Source organism: Lutra lutra, chromosome 7 (assembly GCF_902655055.1).
Source record: "Lutra lutra chromosome 7, mLutLut1.2, whole genome shotgun sequence".
Classification (NCBI taxonomy): domain Eukaryota; kingdom Metazoa; phylum Chordata; class Mammalia; order Carnivora; family Mustelidae; genus Lutra; species Lutra lutra.
The window spans coordinates 27,684,779-27,705,355 of record NC_062284.1 but is presented as its reverse complement, the minus strand read 5'-3'; the positions used below and the strand labels follow the sequence as shown (position 1 = coordinate 27,705,355).

Here is a 20,577-nt window from a genome sequence, read left to right as displayed (position 1 = left end):
TCAGCTATGATTTCCTCAAATATATTTTCTAGACCTCTCTCTCTCCCCAGCCCTCAGGGATTCCAATACTTCTGACATTAAAATGATTCATTGCATTATTTATCCTATCAGTCTGATTTCTTGGGCTTTAATCTGTTTTTCCCATGCCTCCTTGGTTTCCTTCTTTTCTATCACCTTATCTGCTAGCTCACTAATTCGTTCTTCTGCCTCATTTATCCTGGCTGTCAGAATATCCAGTTTAGAGAGCATCTCACGCACAGCATTTTAAGTTCAGCCTGATTAGATCTCATTTCTGTCCTTAAAGATTCTATATTGTCACTAATATTTTTCTCAAGGCTAGATACAGACTTCATAATTGTTACTCTGAAGTCTATTTCTGACATCTTGCTTATATCCATATCCATTCGGTCTGTGACAGAGGCCACAGTTTCTGATTCTTCTCTTTGTTGGGGGTTCCTCTTCTTAGTCATTCAGTTGGGGGGTGGTTGTGGGAATGTAGAGTCCAAAGTATTAACCATGACGCAAGCAAGATGCACCTGGTTTAAAGGAACCTTAGGGCTGTCATCATTTTAATCTTCCAGCCTGTCTTCTGGGGGAGGGGCCTGCCACACTGTTACTCAGGCAACCTTGCTTGGGCAGACTTACCTTGCCCCCTAGTGGGTGAGCGGGAGAAGGAGGCCCTCAGTGAAAACCATTTTTTGAGGGGCTTTTGTTCTCTGATGGCATCTCTTCCCAGAGCCAGAGCACAAGTGACTGATTCCAAACCTCTGTCTCAGAATAGAGAAATCACAGTGTGCTCTTCACTGAGCTCACCAGGCCACACTATCTCCCTTTCTGTCTGCGCTGCTAAAAACCACAGCCTCTCCAGTTATGCATCCCACAGCAACCAAGCCTGGGCCCCTCTCTGCCCTTTGTGTTTCTAAAACCACAGGCCACCCAGGTTCACACACGCATACCCACGGCTCCTGGATCCTGTCTGGGGGATGCACTAAAGTCCTTTCCCCACCACTACTGGTCTGCAAGTCTGTGCCCAGGCCCCAGCCCAGAAGCCTTTGTTCTCCAGTGTTCTGTCCCTCCCCCTTCTATTTATCTTCCGATATCTACAAGCAGAATTGTGGCTCCCTGCATCATACCTCAAGACCGTGGGATATATTCTGTTTGTAGAGATCTAGATATATGTTCTTAGATGTCAGTCTGATTTTTTGGGTATTCAGAATCATTTGGTAGATATCCAACTAAATTCAGGGGACCAATTGAAATCAGATCCCCTAGTCCTCCTCCATCTTTTCCCATCCCTATAGCATAAATTCTTAATGGAATTCCTATGTTATGTGATGGCATGTGATGTGTGTATGTAATGGCATGTGTGATTTTGATACATATCGCCCATGGTTCTCCATAGAGACTAGTTGCCACGTATATGAATATCTGTTTCCTCACCCTCTTGCCAATGAACAGTGTGTTTTCTACAGTGTATTATCAAACAGGTATAAAACATTAACCAGTGTCAGCTTTCCCCTTTCCTCTACTTTCATTTTCAACTACTACAAAAAATAGTACCCAAAAGTCCTGGGTTCCCATCACCTAACTTCTCCCAATAATTCCCACCCTAACATAATCGTATTAGGTTATCCAAACTAGGAAATTGACATTGGCACAATACATTAATTGGTCTGCAGACCTGACATGAATTTCACCATTTTTATAGGTATTTGCTGTTTTGTGGGGATGGGAGTAATATCTTCATGTATAGTTCTGTGACACTTCATCACATGTATATATTTGTATATCCTCTTCCATCTTCAGGATACAGAGTTCTGCCATCCCCATGAAAAAACTTATTCTTGTTCCCCTTTGTAGTAACCACCCCCTCACTAATAAAGTAGCCCACTGAAGTCTGTTTTTTATTTGCCCAGTATAGCTTTAATTTGTTTTCTTTTATTATAATTGAGGTTAAATATCTCTATATGTTTAAGAATCACTTTTATTTCCTCTCCCCTTAACTGTCAGTTCCTTTACACATTATTTTTCTTCTGAGCTGTTTTTTCTTTCTTTAGGGAAATTAGCTCCTTATGATATGAGATTAAAACCCACCAGTTTGCCATGTCTTTCCATAAGTGACTTAGCATTTATATCACATTCTCAATGCAGATATTCTTCCTTGCTAATGAGTTTGATTTCTTAATATTTTGCAGACACTACAATAACTCTTGCAATAGTGGTGGACAAGTTGTCACCTCGACTGGCTCAGCTTAAGGTTCTGCATAAAGTATTTAGTACTGGAGTAGCAGAAGTTCCACCTGACACTCGAAATGTTGTTCGGGCATCTCACCTACTCAACACACTGTACAAGGCCATTCTCGAATATGACAATGTTGGAGAAGCCTCTGAGCAAACAGTACGTAAGACCTTCATCCTAAGTTGTATGACTCCATTCTGTTCAGCCGAAGGAGTGGTGGACAGCCTATTATAGCTCTTTGTAAAAATAGGGCTTAAATCACGCTGTGTCAGACAGCTGTTCAGAGTTTTTAAACACTGAAAAAATAAAAAATTAGTTTAAAAATTAGCCTCTAAATTCAAGGCTGCAAGAAACCAGCTTCTTGGCTTTAATCACAGAGGTCATGGGGAGGGTGCAACAAGGACAAAGCAAAACATAAAAGCTAGATTTGAAAAATAGCTAGCTGACTTATATAGATATTTGCAACAGCTCTTTTTTCAATAAAAATACAAATCTATTATATAAGGTATCTAGAGTAGTCAAATTTCATAGAAACAGAAAGAATGGTTCTGCCACAGACTGGGGAGAGGAGAAAAGGGAAGATGTGTAATAGGTACAGAGTTTGGGTTTCTCAGCATATTGTCAGAGATCTGTTTTCACAACAATATAAATATACTTAACACTACTGAATTGTACACTTAAAAATGCTTAAGATAGTGTATTTTTGTGTTACTTTTTTTGGTCACAATTTTTTAAAAATTCAAGAGAATATAATCTAGAAAGCTGCATGTTTGTTTGGATACACATTTTAGCTCTTTTCCTAGTTTATTGATATAACTGTTTTCTCACCATTTTGGTACTGTACTTCAGTATAAAACCAGTTGATTTCTTTCAGCTATGCAGCTTTTTTTCCTACTGGAAAAATGAAAAATGTAAATAGTAAAATGAAACCATTTCCTTATTCTTTTTAAGATTTTATTTATTTGTCAGAGAGAGAGCAGAAGCAGAGGGAGAAGGCAGGCAGAGAGAGATGGAGGCAGAGGGAGACGCAGACTCCCTAGCTCAGCAAGGAGCCTGATATGGGACTCGATCCCAGGACTCTGGGATCCTGACCTGAGCTAAAGGCAGCCGCTTAACTGACTGAGCCACCCAGGCATCTCTCATTTCTTCATTCTTAATGGACATTTTGCTAATAGCGTACATTAGGTAGGGTAGCTGTACCTGATTTTGGATTATCCACCTTAGAGCTGTTGTCCCTCTTTAACTTTCATTCTCAAGAGAATCCTGGTATGGACTACAGACAATGTGGTCATCTCATATTAGGTGAGTTTTCATAAGGATTTTATAGGGTATGTTTTGGATTTTTACTTTCTTTGTGTCAGAAAACAGAAATCCGATCACTCTTTAAAAGGTGTTTCAGAGGAGTGCCTCTATGGCTCAGTTGGTTAAGCATCTGACTTGATTTTGGCTCAGGTCATAATCTCAGATTTGTTAAGATCAACCCCCTTCCCACCCCCGTCAAGCTTCATGCTCTGCATGGAGCCTGCTCAAGATTCTCTCTCCCTCTCGGTATCTGCCCCCTCATGCACATGCTCTCTCTCTTTCTCTCCCTCTCTTTAAAAAAAAAAAAAAAAAAGTGTATCAGAAATGTTTAAACTTCATTTTATCCAGAGACAAGGGAGTTCTGAGAATTTACTTTGTCCTCAGGTTTCACTGCTGTTCTCTCTCTGGGTGGAAACGGTGCGACCCTACCTGCAGATTGTGGATGAGTGGATCGTGCATGGGCACCTATGTGACTGCGCAAGGGAATTCATCATCCAGAGGTCAGGTCCCATGCACAGCTTGGGAAGTGTGGGGTGCTGCTTGTACCTCTTTTCTCTCACAGGAAAATCATGCAATTTTGTTAGTTCAGGTAATACTGGGGGAGACCAGTGTGAGTGACAGAGCTGTGTTTTTACCATAAACAAGTTCTTTTACATTTTTATAGGAGATGTCAGGTACCAAAAAAAGTTTCCAAATTTTAATGTCCGTTTACAGCTTTTCTTAGCAAATTCTTTTTTTTTAAGTGGTAATGTGTTTATAGTTCGCTGGTACTATAAAAGGCACATTGCTTCCCATAGAATGAATTTAGGTGATATCAAATGGCTTCAACTAATTCCCATTATAAATTATCGATAGGATAAAAGATATGAAAATATTACAAAAAAAAATTATTTCTCCAAATTGGCTATGTTTTTTTGTTAACCTTCTTAGTATTATATTAAATAAAACAATTATGAAAAATCATAATTCATTTATTATGATTTCCCCTTCAGTTAATTGATTTTTCTGAACAGAATCATACAAACTACAATGTGTAGAACTCTCTTAACTCAGTTTTAAATTATGCAGTCTGTTTAGATATATGGTTTTTATGGATAGCTATCCATTTAATTTATCAGGAAGGAGAACATTAAGTCCTTACAGCTCTGAAAAGGTAACCCTGTTTATGCAGTGCTCATATAAATTAGCAGGCCTTCTCTGAATCATGTCTGTCATTATATTGTTTTTCATTGATTTTACATGATAATTTTTGTGAAAATGGGATTCTGGTTGTTCTTAAAGGGTGATGAGTGAGCACTGTTTCATTGTTAAAAGCAGTTCAGTTAAGAATCTATGTGGAGAGACGTCTGGGTGGCTCAGTTGGTTAAGCATCTGCCTTTGGCTCAGGTCATGATCCCAGGGTCCTGGGATGGAGTCCTGCATCATGCTTCCTGCACAGCTGGGAGTCTGCTTCTCTCTCTGACTTCTGCTCCCCCTGCTTGTCCCCTCGCTGTCTCTCTGACAAATAAATAAAATCATTTTCTTACAAAAATCTATGTTGAAGGCCACCTAGGTGGTTCAGTCAGTCAAGTGTCCAACTCTTGATTTCAGCTCAGGTCTTAATCTCAGGATCTTGAGATCAAGCCCCATGTTGGACTACATGCTGGGTGTGGAGCCTACATTTAAAAAAAAAAAAAATCTATGTAGAGAAAAAGAGCAGTCTAGAGATTATTTTTGTAAGAAATGACAAAATAGGTAAATTTTTATTCCACCTGTAAGGAGAATCAAAGTAATCATATTTTGTTTAATTCCAATTCAGGAAACTTTCTACTTAGTTAAATTTTACCTGCGCCATTCAGAGTATTTATCCACTTCTCTGTGTTGAACTGAAGTCAAATGAAACCTCTGCACCATTTGCCTGAAGATTGCTTCATTTTACTAATAATAGATATTACTGTGTTTTGGAATGTTTGGGCAATGTTCTCAGCTAGAACAGACATGTTGTTTTTACGGCAGAAAAGTTGAATTTTATAATTCTTTTGAATCTCTATAGAAACAAAAATGTTCCAGTAAATCACAGAGACTTTTGGTATGCAACTTATACACTATACAGCGTATCGGAAAAGACAGAAAATGAAGAAAAAATGAGTGATAATGCTAGTGCAAGTTCTGGCAGTGACCAGGGGCCCTCCAGCAGGCAGCATACCATGGTGTCCTTCCTCAAACCTGTCCTTAAGCAGATAATTATGGCTGGCAAGTCAATGCAGCTGCTGAAGAATCTGCAGTGTGTGGAGAGCACCACATCCCAGGACACAGCCAGAGGTAGCAGTTTCCTTCTTCCTGTATCACTCAGCATTCAAGCATCTGTTCTCTCTTTACTCTTGTCATCCTGAGATAGATAGTAATTATTTTGTAGTTTGAAAATTATCAAAGCCTTTTATTTTTGTGGAAATTATGCCCTTGATCAAATTAGTGCTCCTGATTAAAAAGATTGTCCTCACTGGAAACTTTTAGCACTGTGTTTCAAAGGCAGTGATAGCAGTGATAATAAGTTCCACATACCAAATACCAAATTATACCAAAAATACTATATTAAGATAAAACTACTTAATATTTATTAACATTACTTACTATTATATACCAGAACACAGTTCACTGTACATATTTTTTTTATGTTTCAGATGCAGAAAGAAAAAGCTTATATACCCTGTTTCTGGAATCTGTACAGTCACGTCTTCGACATGGAGAAGATTCTACTGCACAGGTCCTCACTGAGCAGCAGGCAACCAAAGAGAACCTAATTAAGATGCAGTCCATTGCTGAAAGACATCTTGAACTGGATGATGTTCACGATCCACTCCTGGCAATTAACTTTGCAAGGTGATGCATACCTGCAAGATTTTGGATGATTGAAATAGAATCTGTGCAGTTACTATTTAGTAACCATTTACTTCTGCCGGGTAGGGCTTTTCAACTAAAAATAAAAATCTTTTCTAATGAATGGAATGCAAGAAGACATTGCATTCAATTCGGTCTCCTTGTTTGTTAACGTCCACAGACTTTCATGTGCCCTATATCCATTGGGAGTTGCCGTTGCTCAAACAGAAGATATTTCTCAAAGTCTGGGTCATGTGCAGGCATCAGATAAACACATACACACACACACACACACACCTTGCTTAAAATGCATCTTGGCCTTTAGGTGCTTTTAGGTGCATAGCCTAATGAAGTAAATCATTAATACCCACACAGCACCCTATTATCTAATGGCCATTTCACTGCCTGAGTCCAGTAGCTAAAAAAGACCTACCCAGTACTTGACCCTTAAGGCAGAAGTGGCTGAAAAACTTTCATTGAAGGATATTTTGGGGGGAAAAGTTCCTTTCTGTAATAGTTGGTACTTTTAACACTAAATATAAAAATGGGACTCTGAAGTTTTGATTAAGGGAATTCTGTTGACAGCAGCTCATAAAAAGAGACTCACATTTTTTTCCTAAAGGTTGTATTTGAAACAGAGTGACTTTCATGAGAAGTTTGCTGGTGGAGATATATGTGTGGATAGATCATCAGAATCTGTGACGTGCCAGACTTTTGAGTTAACACTGAGATCTTGCCTCTATCCTCATATTGATAAGCAATACCTAGAGTGCTGTGGAAACCTCATGCGAACTCTAAAAAAAGATTACAGGTATAAGGGAGTAGTTTAAACTAGATAGCTTATTGTACTTTAAGAACAGTTGAAATTATTTTAAAACCTGTATTTCAAGTTAATCATTAATTTTAATTGAGTAGGAAATGGGTATTTAGTAAATGGTTTTCTTTTGAGAGAATCAACTAATCGTCAGGTTTCACACCATTATATTGCAAAATTTAATCCTTTGTATCTGAGACTCTGTCCTGAAAGTAATGCAGAAAAAACTTGTTGCACAAAAATACCCATCAGAAAGTTTTCTGTCAGAGGGAAGAACATGAAATTACTTAGTAATGGATGACTAGTTCTTTAAATAAAAGCATATCCATGTCATGTATGAACTTTATAAAGTTCATGTTATAAATTATGTTTATCCAGAGTTTTAAATAATATAAAATGTTCTTAAAGCTTAAGAAGCAGAATATATAATATGGTGGGAACTATTTTTTTAATGCATAGAAAAAAAGACTGGAAAGAAATACCCCAATATTAACAATAAAAATTCACTATGAATAGCAGGCTTTGGACTAACTTTAGTTTGTTTTACTTTTTTGACATTTCCTATCCTTCTACAATGTTATAGAAAAGTAATTTATTTCTTTCTGACTATTAAAGGCAGCCATATGCTATTCTTGTTATTTTATAACTCTTTAAAAGTTGTTAATGTTTCTGTTTTTACTAAATGTAGAATGTAAACCTATTTCAAAATTAGTTTACAATAATAGTTTACAAAAACTGGTACTTGTCCAGAGTTCTGTCTCATGAGTATAAGATCTTTCTGTCACTTATTTTCTCTCCATTTAGGTTGGTTGAGTACTTGCAGGCCATGAGGAATTTTTTCTTAATGGAAGGTGGAGATACCATGTATGACTTCTATACATCAATTTTTGATAAAATAAGAGAAAAGGAAACCTGGCAGAATGTGTCTTTTCTTAATGTCCAGCTTCAAGAAGCAGTAGGACAACGGTATCCTGAAGATAGTACACGGTAAAATATAGGAGGCACCTTTTTATTTTAAATAATATAAAATTATCCATGCACAACAGATTCTGGGTTTTTTTTACATATGAATTTTTACATATATGTTATTTTCTTCTATGAATTTTTGTTCTATGAATTTTTACATATATTATTTAATCTTCACACTAACCCTATGAATTTTGCAGCATTATTTTTCATATTATAAAACCGAAGCAGAAGATAGCTAAATGATTTGCCCACTAAATAAAAGATGATAATATGAGGCCATGTAGGTTGTCAGGGTTTCATGGCCTCCCTCACAAGACTGGAGTCAGTGCTAGCCACTAGGTGTGACACCTCTCTCTTCCACTGGCCTTGCCCTCCAGCCAGCTGTGCTGACCTCCTTACATAGGAGTCTTAAGCGATGTTCTGAGACAATGAGAACAAAACCCTAAGGGCTTGCTGAGGCCTGAGCTTCAGGCTTTACAGACCTTCACTTCCACCACATGCTGTTGTTCAAACCGAGTCACAGGTCAGCCCAGGTTTAGGAGTGGAAAATAAATTCCACCACTTACTGGACAGAGTTGCATGTTTTCAGACTGTTACATCATCCCTAGTGGTCTAGTGGCTCTCTCAAGCTGTTATGTCAGCTTATGCCCAGCTGTGGAGCTAATCAGCCCGGTCTTCCTGTCAGTCTGCCTACTGAACATTCAACTCACCCAGGTCTATGGGTTGGTACCACCAGATCTTTGTGAAGCAGACTCATCTTCTACACTGCCTAGCAATCCTTTTTCCTTCTCCATGTCCCTGCTCAGCTCTCTTACTTGGCTTCCTTTCTCGGCTCCCTCACTGGTCCTTCAAAAATAGTAGTCATAATAATAAACGTGACATGCCAGACAAAGCATTCTTTTCCTCACAGACATGCCAGGTTACCAAGCTACTACTTAGTGGATTCATTCCTTATTTATTACCTTTAATTGATCCATAAAAGCAGAATTTTTATCAGTTATGTGGTTAATAAAAGCAGACTAACAGCTGAAGGAATTGGTGCCCAGCAACCCCCCAGGAAAAGTTGTTTTTCAGCAGAAACTCATGGATTTGTTATGTTTAATGCCACAGTCTATTATAGTTTTTGTTTTTTTGTTGCTCAGACTCGCATTTTTAGCCAGAGGGAACCCCTTCATATGACCCTAATAATTTCAGAGTGTCCTTACTTTCAGGACTAGACAGACATACAGGCTTGTCCTGTGCACCTTCTGCCTTAGGCCTGTACACCTCTTCCAGGAGCACTGGGCCCATCTCTTTGGTGGCTTAAAAAGCCCTTTTTCGGGTGCCAGAAATCAGTATTGGATTGTCAGTACTCCTAGGTTTTCTCGGTGGAGAGAGAAATGAAATGTGTAGGAAAAGTAAATTAATCATAATTTCATATTGATATTTCTAGTTTATATTAAAGATTAGTTTTCACTTCTTTCTTTGTATTTCTTTTTTTTTTTTTTTAAGATTTTATTTATTTATTTGACAGAGAGAGAGATTACAAGTAGGCAGAGAGACAGGCAGAGAGAGGGAGGGAAGCAGGCTCCCGGCTGAGCAGAGACCCCAATGCGGGGCTCGGTCCCAGGACCCTGAGATCATGACCTGAGCTGAAGGCAGAGGCTTAACCCACTGAGCCGCCTAGGTGCCCCTCTTTGTATTTCTTCTCTTGAGTGCTTATTAACACACTGACATAACTAGTGGTTTTTTAATTTCTATAATATTTAATAGTTCCAAAATAACCATAATAGCAACAAGCCCACTGAGAGTTTAAATTACTGTTTGTGATTGTTTTCTCTTCCTACACTGTCACATCATCAGAATATTCTATTTCAAGGTTACTTGGAATAATTCTCCATGTGATTATGCCACCAATTTAACACAGGGTCAAGTTCATTTGTTTTAGTTTATTTTCTACTTTTAGGAACTGCTTTGTTTTGTTTTGTTTATTTCTTGATTCAATTTTCTTTCTTAATTATGTAAGCAGCTATGTATTTCCCAAGTTAAAATCATTGGTACAGTGGTACTTCTAGGAAGATCTGTCTTCTGTTTCTGTTTCTGCCCTTTTCCTCCCTTTCCTTTAGGCAACTGTTGCATGTAATACAAAAGGTAACATGCTTTGCCCACTCTGGCATCTTTATTTTTCTTATGTTACTAATGTATCTCACACCCAATCCATTTGTAAGCTAGAGAGCTTGTCCTTACTCCTTTACAGCTGACTGTCTTTCCACTGTATTCTTTCAATCATTTGTTCTTTTGATGGGCATTTGGGTTTCTGTTTTTCTGCTGTGCATATCTGCAATGACTGAATAGTCTTGTACATCTCACTTCATACGTTTGCCAGTGTAACTTTGGAATATATTCCTAGAATGGGATTGCTGGGTAAAAGGGTAAATGTGTATATAATTCTGCTAGCTATTCCCAAATTTCTCTTCATATGGACTGTCTTATTTCTGATTCCCACCAACAATGTGTAGAGTGACTTTCTCCACAGCCTCACCAACAGAATAGGTTGTCAGACTTTTGGAATTTTACCAGTCTGATAAGAAACGGTATCTCAGTATAGTTTTCATTGTAATTGTTCTAGTAAGAGTGAGCTTTATCATCTTTCCATATGTTTATTTTTGAATTTTTTAATGTAAACTATCCATATCTTTTGCCACCATTTCTGTTAGTATCAGGTTACTGATCTCTTATTCTCTCCATTTTTAGAAGCTATTTATATTATATATGTTTCCCAGTTAGACATTTGTCCTTTCATTCTGCTTATGGTATAATAATTTGTTGTTGTTTTGTGATACAGATTTTTTTAGTTCTATAACTTACCAGTCTTTTCTCTTACTACTTTTAGGGTTTGAGTTAAGAAAGTTTTACCTGCGGCACCTGGTGGTTCAGTTGGTTAGGCAGCATGACCTGCCTTCAGCTCAGGTCATGATCCTGGAGGTCCAGGATCAAGTCCCACATCAGGTTCCCTGCTCAGCAGGGAGTCTGCTTCTCCCTCTCACCTCTCCCTGCTCATGGTCTCTCTCTCTCATTCTCTCTCTCTCTCTCAAATAAATAAATAAAATCTTTTTTTAAAAAGTTTTACTTTTTCCCAGGTTACAAAGAAATTCACCCATCTTTTCTTCTAATAGTTGAACAGATTGTTTTTACATTTGATATTGATCCATTTGGAATTTATCCAGCTAAAAACATGAGAAATAGATCTAGTTTTATCTTTTTCTAAATGACTGATTGGTTCCCATCACTTATTTCTTTTCTTTCCCCATCACTTATTTCTTTAAAAAAAAATCCATCTTTCCTGCATTTATTTGACATGCCCCTTTATCATTAAATTTTCATATGTACTTGAATATCTTTCTAGATTTTCCATTCTATTTCCCTGTTCTATTTATTGATGTGCTGATAACATCCTGTTTTAATAATAGGGCTTTCTTGGCTATCCTTGTTTATTTTTCCAAATGTACTTTATTGTCAACTTGTCTGCCTCCACCAAAACAAAAACTCTGATGGTATTTTTATTGAGATTGCATTCTATTCCTAGATTAATTCAGGAGAAGTGAGCCACCCCTTCCGCTGTGGCTTCCATATGTTATAAGCAGCAGTCTGCATCCTCAGACTTTCTGTGTGGCCCTCCAGTCTCCCTCTCAATTCCAGCATCAAGTGCCAATGCTGCTCCCCTGCCCTGCCTAGAATCCCTGCCTTACAACCCTTCTACATCCCTCTTGCTCTTTCTGTAATCTCTCTCTGGGCCTCGTGCTTCCCACCTGCCTTTGGCACAACCTCAGTACTCCTGCCTGGGACTTCCAGTCCCTGTTAATGGCTTTAGTGACCCCTTATGCACCATCAGTACCTTTAGCCCAGGTGCCTGCACAGGCAGCAGCTTGTGGCTACACTCAGATGTCATGTTTCCAAAACTGAGCTCATTACTATCAAGCACTATTGTTCATCCCAATACCCAAAAGCAGTGTGGCTCACCCTAGATTCCTTCCTCTGTCCTAGCTCCCACACCTCCCTGGTTGTTCAGTTCTGCCTCCTAGGTAACATTTCCCCTTACTGCTCAGTGCTCACTCAAGAGCTCCTCCCTGACACCTCCTGTCTCTGTGTCTCAGCTTCACTCCCTTCCATTTGACCCAGACAGGGCCACCAGAATGACTACAGTGTTAGAGCAACTCCCTTCACCAGCTGTATTCAAGCTCATTGGCTCCTTGTAACAGATGGGCTGAGCTCCTTCTCATGAGAGGGCAAGTTTTACTATCTGGTTCATTTCCCAGCCTCAATTCTAGTATGTGTACACATACAGACACATCATATTCTCCTACCAAACTTTTCATTTCTGGAATTTGGGATATTTCTGGTTTGCTGAAGAGCTATACTTTCCCTGCTTTATAGCTTCCTCCAGTTTTATGCTCTTCTATTTGCATGGCCTGGCAATGGTCTTTTCTCCTACAAAGTCCTGCTTGGCCTGGATTGGTGCAGCACTGTGTGTCTGCTCTGGGATTTTCTCTGGGGATTGACTTTCTTTTACCTGCTTGGCATGATGACTGACAAATAAGGTATTCTGTAAGTGCCTACTAAGTATGCAGTGGAGGCACATAACTTACAAGCTATAAAAAATACTAACTAGTGCCTGTGACATGGAATGAACTGACTAATTTATAAGTAACACACTGTGCTTTCCATCTCTGGTTGTAAGGCTGCCTCCCCACCTCTGTGTTACACTTAAAACTTACATGGTCTGCATCCTGGTTTCATCACTTGATGCCCGTGTTATTGTGGGAAAGTTACATCATTTCCCAGTCCACTTACAAGACTACTGTGAGAATTAAATGAGTAAGGGCAGTTAAGTGCCCATGTGGCACCTGGTGCAAAGATGTTTCCATGCACATTTGTTGCTTCTTTCTTTTGAGAGTCACATTCAAACCAGTGTTAGAAAAGAGTAGGTAAAGCAGTGTGTATACACCCTTTGCTTTAGGCCCCACTGCTGTCGACGGACTTGAACACACTACACTGTCCAGGGCAATGAGAGCAGTCTCCCTCCACCGCCCTGTTGCCTGAATTTTATCTGAATTAAGCACCCAGTCTGTTACCATTATATCTTCTTCCCTGAGGTCATCTTTTTTCCTAACTTACTACATATAAGTATCTCTTCTCTTTCACAGCTAAACCCATTATTAAAAAACTTTGCTCCTCTTACTTCTAAAACCAAATTTCTATCCTGGAATACATGATAGAAAACCTTTATTGAAATATTTGCCTTCCTTTTATGAAATATGTCTTCTTTGAAATATGATATAAATGTTAAAATGCTGATGGTTTGTTTTGTTTTTTTTTTTAATTTTATTTATTCATTTGACAGACAGAGATCACAAGTAGGCAGAGAGACAGGCAGAGAGAGAGGAGGAAGCAGGTTCCCTGCTGAGCAGAGACCCCGATGCGGGGCTCGATCCCAGGACCCTGGGATCATGACCTGAGCCGAAGGCAGAGGCTTTAACCCACTGAGCCACCCAGGCGCCCCTGCTGATGGTTTTTTAAAGAGTATTTTTATTTGAGCTTAGTACTTTCACAAACTAAAACTGAAATTTCTTTTTCTAGTCTGTCTATATCTTATGAAAATGTTGACACAACCAAGAAGAAACTCCCTGTTCATATCTTAGATGGTCTGACCCTGAGCTATAAGGTATGTGCTGATACATTTTGTAAGAATATTGTTTTCTATTAAATTACACCATGCAAGTAATAGGTAGGTTACTTTCTACTCTAATTTTCTGTTCTTGTTTTCATAGATCCCATGGCCTGTGGATATTGTTATAAGTTTGGAATGTCAAAAAATTTATAATCAGGTGTTCCTTCTCTTATTGCAAATAAAATGGGCAAAATATAGTCTGGATGTTTTACTATTTGGTGGTAAGATTTATTTTCAACAGATAAATTATAGTTGCATTTTAGCCCTGAAATAAAGAAATGGGTAATCTTTGGTCATTTTTTATGTATACACAAGTGCCCAGATGACAAGTATTTATAGCAACAGTTTTGCAGTTGTCAAAATTAACTTCCCTGAATGAAATACCAGGGAATTGTACTACAGTCAGTCTGAAATATAACAGCTTGATGAGGAATTTAGCCAGAATAAATATTCTTAAATTATGAAAAAAAAATTTAATGACAGAGTATTGGGACTTGGCATTTAGTTGTTTTTTGTTTTTTTTTCCTCAAGTTGACATTTAGGTTTTAATGACAGTGATAAGGGGAACTTTTCACTACTTTACCTTCCAGAGACACTGAAGGTAGGGTCCTTAATGTGCTTCCTGTAGAGTGCCCTTTGCAGGTGATGACCACATCAGAAGTCCCACCCCTATGCAATGGCACGGGTGCAGTTTGAGTAGATGTTCTTCTCACTTACTCTGCTCTTTCAATCTTCTACAGAACTAGCTAGTACTGCTGGAAAACCACAACTCAGAGAAGGATTTTTATGTGAACAAGGCACAACTGCTCAGTTTGGATCACAAAAGGAACCAATAAGACAGCAGATTCATCGTATGTTCCTCTTAAGAGTAAAGCTCATGCACTTTGTGAACAGCTTACACAACTACATCATGACCAGGGTTTGTGTCTGAATTACTTGTGATATATTTATAAGAGCCCACAAAGTACTTGTAGACTGTAAGTGTAACAAGAGCGCATATAAAATATTTGATCATAAAATAACATGACAGTGGGGGGAAATTTTTTTTTTATATTTTTTAAAGATTTTTATTTATTTATTTGACAGAGATTACAAGTAGGCAGAGGAGATAGGCAGAGAAAGAGGAGGAAGCAGGCCCCCCATTGAGCAGAGAGCCTGATATGGGGCTCGATCCCAGGACCCTGGGACCCTGACCTGATCCAAAGCAGAGGCTTTAACCCACTGAGCCACCCAGGCGCCCCGGAAAATGTTTTTTTAAACATGCCAGAGCACATGCATCTGGAGACTCCTGTCCCTCCTGTCCAGCAGCCTCTTAGGATGGGCATACCCAGAGCTCCTCTTCTGGAATTGCCTTCGGAACTTGCAGTATAGTCTTTTAAACTTAATTGGTGGTGACAGATCTGTCCCTAGAAAATGGCTTCAAATTTTAGTAACAGCCAGTTACTGTCAGGCTAGTGTGGTGTGCAAGGAGGAAGATGCAGCCAGATTATATAAATACATTTTTTTTCCTACAAACAAGAAACAACTCATTACAAAGTAAATGAAACTGCTTTTCGTATACATCTTAAAACCAGATCTAGAGGAGGTCTGAAAGAGAAGTTCAGATAATTGAACAATAGCAGAATTCTAAGAAGACAGTACTCATTTGGGATTTAAAATGATTGGTTTAAAAAGGAAAACTTATTTGTATACAAGTTCTAAAACTTGTTTTATTTGGAAGAAGTGAGCCTTTGAAGCCTGTGTTTTAGATGTGATGTATATGGCATAGGTGCTTTCTGCTTACCTTAAACAGCCTTAAAGAGACAGCCTTAAACCCTTATTATTGAGAGTATATGGTAGGAGTTTAAGTTTTTGCTTCTTATTTTCTAGTTAAATTACATCTATGCTCCTTTTAAAGAAGATTATTATAAAAACATTGGAACTTCTGAAAACATATAAGTTTAATTTACCCAATAATTTTTTTAAAAATGCTTTTTGTATGTGATTTGATATACTTGCCCCTTCCCACCAGGAACAGTCTGTTAGTCCAGAGTAAGGCATTTGTTTACTCTGTGAATGGATTTCCTAAAGAACTGGCCCCCCATCATTATTCTAAGATAAGAATGTCAGGCTTTAAAGAAGGCATTTTGTAGATTTTACAGATGTAATTATTGAAGAAAGAATTTGAGAGGAGTAGAAGAGATTGATATAAAGGTTTGTGTCTAGCGTACATGTCTTCATAGAAGTCTGATGATTAATAAACTTTTCATCTTTCTCTTCAAGATTCTTCACAGTACAGGGCTGGAGTTTCAACATCAAGTCGAGGAAGCCAAGGATTTAGATCAGTTGATTAAGATTCACTATAGATACTTATCAACCATCCATGATCGTTGTTTGCTGAGAGAAAAGGTATGTGAGATGGTGTCTGCAGATTTGGCCACTGAGGCAGGAATGAAGCTGGCCAAGGGAGGTTGTCTCTCCACTTCAGAATTTTATACTTATTAAGCAGAATAGTCTATCAGGAATGACCAAATTAAATTACAAATTTGTGCCATATTACGAGAAATTATATCTGAGAGAAACAGACATGAACTGTATTACGATCATCTGCACCCTGCACTGCACTTAGATTCAATTGGAAGATTGTGTCTGCAGTTGTGGAATAGTAGTGCTTTAGTCAGGAAGTACAACCAGCTTAGTGAGAATATACAGGATTAAGTCAATTTATAGCCATTAGATTACTTGCTTCTTTTGTTGGTGCATTTAAATGGCCATCTTAGGAAATAGTCACTTGCTCTCTTGGTCAGACTCTGCTGCTAATACTCCCTATATCACAGGTGCATTAGATATGTGGCCTGATTCCAGGTGTACTTATTCATAGCCAGCACCCTTCCATATTATATTGAAGGCTGTCTTTGCATTGATGAACTTTTTCTGTGACTCATGTAGATTAAATAAAAGTGTTGGTGTCAGTGTCCAAACATAGTTACAGAGCCTATATTCTGTCTGTGGCTTTAATCTCCAGGTCAGTTTTGTGAAAGAAGCCATCATGAAGGTATTGAATTTGGCTCTCATGTTTGCAGATGGTTGGCAAGCAGGTCTGGGGGCATGGCAGTAAGTATGTAGCTTGTGGAACCTCTACATTTTGACCATTTCAGTTTCCCTTTTAAAACTGGCTTATGAGGGCGCCTGGGTGGCTCAGTTGGTTAAAACTGGCTTATGAATGACTGCTTTTCTTTGACGGCTCACTGAAGAGTGGGCGGCACAAACTTTCAGTTCTGGGGCTAGAGAATGGGGTGCGGCCATTTTCATCGCCTGCCCCCATTGGTGCTGAAACCCTTCAAGGAGCAAAACAGCACCACAAAGTGGAATCCAGAGCCACTAACACTGAGCTTGGCCCCCTAGCAAGGGAAGTGCAATTTCACCACCACAAGGGTACCTGAGAATCAGCACAATAGGCCTCTCCCCAAGATGACCAACAGGAACATCCAACCATCACCAAATTCACTGATCATACAGAACTGCACAACTTCAGGTTGTGGGGAAAACAGTATATAACATTTGCAGTTTGTTATTCTTTAGTCTTTCAGTTTTATTTTTTCTATGCTGTTTTCTTATTTTTTCAATTATTTTAACTTTTACATGTATGTTTTATATACATATATTTACTTTCTATACATTGTATATTTTATCTTACTTTACTTTTATTTTACTTTTTTATTTTACTTTATTTTCATATATATATATGTTTTCCTTTCTTTCCTATTTAGGAATCTAGTTTCTTTTAATAAGCAGACCAAAATAAACCCAGGATCTAGTATTTTGTTTCATTCAGTTCATTTGTGGTTTGGTTTTTTTCTTATTTTGTCTTGTTTTTATTTTCTTCTGGTTTGTTTTGTTATTTTTTTCTGTTGTTCTTGTTGGTATGTTGTCTTTTCTCTTTCTTTTATTCTTTTCTGGACATAATGACCAGATGGAGAAATTCAGCATGAAAGAAAGAACAGGACATAGCACTCAATGCCACGATTTAAATATGGATATAAGTAAGATGACTGAACTAGAATTTGAAGTGATTATAAAGATACTGGTTGGGCTTGAAAAAACCATAGGAGACACTACAAAATCCCTTACTGGAGAAATAAAAGCTAAAATTTAATCAGGCCAAAACTAAAAATGCTATTACTGGGATGCAGTCAAAAATGGACTCTCTTTTGTAGCAACATGGACAGGACTGGAAGAGAGTATGCTGAGTGAAGTAAGTCAAGCAGAGAGAGTCAATTATCATATGGTTTCACTTATTTGTGGAGCATAACAAATACCATGGAGGACAAGGGGAGTTAGAGAGGAGAAGGGAGTTGGGAGAAATTGGAAGGGGAGGTAAAACATGAGAGACTATGGACTCTGAAAAACAATCTAAGGGGTTTGAAACGGCAGGGGGTGGGAGATTGGGGAAACCAGGTGGTGGGTATTAGAGAGGGCACGGATTGCATGGAGCACTGAGTGTGGTGCAAAAACAAGGAATACTGTTATGCTGAAAATAAAAAAATAATAATAAAAAAAAATGGAGACTCTAATGCCAAGGATGAATGAGGCAGAGGTGAAGTCAGTGATACAGAAGACAAAATGATGGAAAATAAGCTGAAAAGAAGAGAGAAAGATAACTACTGGATCACAAAGGGAGACTGCAAGAAATTAGCAACTCCTGAAAGCAAAATAATATGCAGATAATAGGGTTCCCCAAAAATGAAGAGAGAGAGAGACAGAAGGTTTATAGGTTGAATTAAGGTTGAACAAATTATAGCTGAGAACTTCCCTAATCTGGGGAAGAAAACAAGCATTCAAATCCAGGAACCACAGAGAACTCCACCCTCAAAAATCAATAAAAATAGGTCAACCCCTTGACATATAATAGTGAAGCTTGCAGATTTCAGAAATAAAGAGAGAATCCTGAAACCCACTTGGGAAAAGAGGTCCTGAATCTGCAAGGATAGAAATATAAGGCTGGTGGCAGACCTGGGCACAGAGAACTGGCAGTCCAAAAGGACTGGCATGTTATATAATCAGTGTACTAAATGGGAGAAATATGCAGCCAGGAATATCCAGCAAGGCTGTCATTCAGAAGAGGAGAGATAGAGTATCCAGGAAAACAAAAACCAAAGGAATTTGTGAACACTAAACCAGCCCTGCAAGAAATATTAAAGAGAATCCTTTGAGCAAAGACAGAGCCCCAAACTAACAAAGACCAAGAAGTAACAGGCAGTCTACAAGTACAGTGACTTTTCAAGTAATACAATGACACTAAATTTGTATCTTTAAATAATAACTCTGAATGTAAATGGACTAAATAATCATAAGACAGAGGGTATTAGTATATAAAAGAACAAAACCCATAAATATGCTGATTACAAGAGACTCATTTTAGATCCAGCAACACCTCCAGATTGAAAGGGAGGGGGTGGAGAACCATTTATCATGTTAATGGGCATCAAAAGAAAGCCAGAGTAGTCATCCTTAGATAAACTAGATTTTCAGTCTAAGACTGTAATAAGAGATGAAGGATACTGTATCATAATTAAAGGGTCTATCCGATAAGATCTAACAGTTGTAAGTATTTATCTCCTAACATGGGTACAGCCAAATATATAAACCAATTAATAACAAAACTAAAGAAATACATTGATAATATAATAATAGTAGGGGACATTAACGCTCCACTCAAAGCAATGGACAGATCATCTAAGCAGAAAATCAGCAAGGAAACAAGGGCTTTGAAAGACATAATGGACCAGATGGACTTCACAGATATATTCAGAGCATTTCATCCTAAAAAAATAGAATACACATTCTTCTCAAGTACACATGGAACATTCTCCAGAATAGATGACATACTGGGTCACAAATCAGGTCTCGGCTGGTACTAGAAGACTGAGATTATGCCATGCCTATTTCAGACCATAGTGCTTTAAAATTTGAATTTAATCACCAGAGAAAATTTGGAAGGAACACAAACACTTGGAGGTTAAAGAGCATCCTACTAAGGAATGAATGGGTCAAACATGAAATTAAGAAGAATTTTAAAAACGTGGAAGAAAATGAAAACATGACAGTTCAAAAACACTTCAAATAAAGCAAAACTGATTATAAGAGGGAGTATGTAGAAATACAAGCCTTCCTCAAGTAGCAAGAAAAGTTTCAAATTCAGAACCTAGCCTTACACCTAAAGGATCTGGGGAAAGAATAGCAAAGCCTAACCAGCAGGAGATGAGAAATAATAAAGATTATAGCAGAAATCAATGACATAGAAATAAAAAAAATAATAAATCAATGAAACTAGTAGCTGGTTCCTTAAAGAATTAATAAGATTGATAACCCACTAGCCAGATGATCAAAAAGAAAAGAGAAAGGACCCAAAGCAATAAAATCATGAATGAAAGAAGAGAAATCCGAACCAACACTGAAAAAAAACAAACAATTATAAGAGAATATTATGAACAACTATATGGCAACAAATTGGGCCATCTGAAAGAAATGGATACATTCCTAGAAACTTATAACTACCAAAACTAAAACAGGAAGAAATAGAAAACCTGAATAGACCCATAACCAGCAAAGAAATTGAAGCAGTAATCAAAAATCTCCCAACAAGCAAGAGTCCAGGGCCAGATGGCCTCCCAGCTGAATTCTACCAAACATTTAAAGAGTTAATACCTA

At 38.0% G+C, this 20,577-nt stretch overlaps 1 protein-coding gene across 3 annotated transcripts in view; it reads left to right on the top strand.

Annotated features, from left to right (window-relative positions):
• Positions 1–20,577, top strand: part of TUBGCP5 (tubulin gamma complex associated protein 5) — a 91,617-nt gene that overhangs the window by 58,911 nt on the left and 12,129 nt on the right. For all 3 annotated transcript variants that reach the window (XM_047737405.1, XM_047737404.1, XM_047737403.1), the window contains exons 11-21: positions 2,196–2,398; positions 3,926–4,041; positions 5,574–5,842; positions 6,202–6,400; positions 7,020–7,208; positions 8,016–8,198; positions 13,797–13,881; positions 13,988–14,108; positions 14,628–14,806; positions 16,150–16,275; positions 16,892–16,980. In XM_047737405.1, the coding sequence (XP_047593361.1) occupies positions 2,196–2,398; positions 3,926–4,041; positions 5,574–5,842; positions 6,202–6,400; positions 7,020–7,208; positions 8,016–8,198; positions 13,797–13,881; positions 13,988–14,108; positions 14,628–14,806; positions 16,150–16,275; positions 16,892–16,980 (1,759 nt within the window). The remainder of the gene's footprint in view (positions 1–2,195; positions 2,399–3,925; positions 4,042–5,573; positions 5,843–6,201; positions 6,401–7,019; positions 7,209–8,015; positions 8,199–13,796; positions 13,882–13,987; positions 14,109–14,627; positions 14,807–16,149; positions 16,276–16,891; positions 16,981–20,577) is intronic.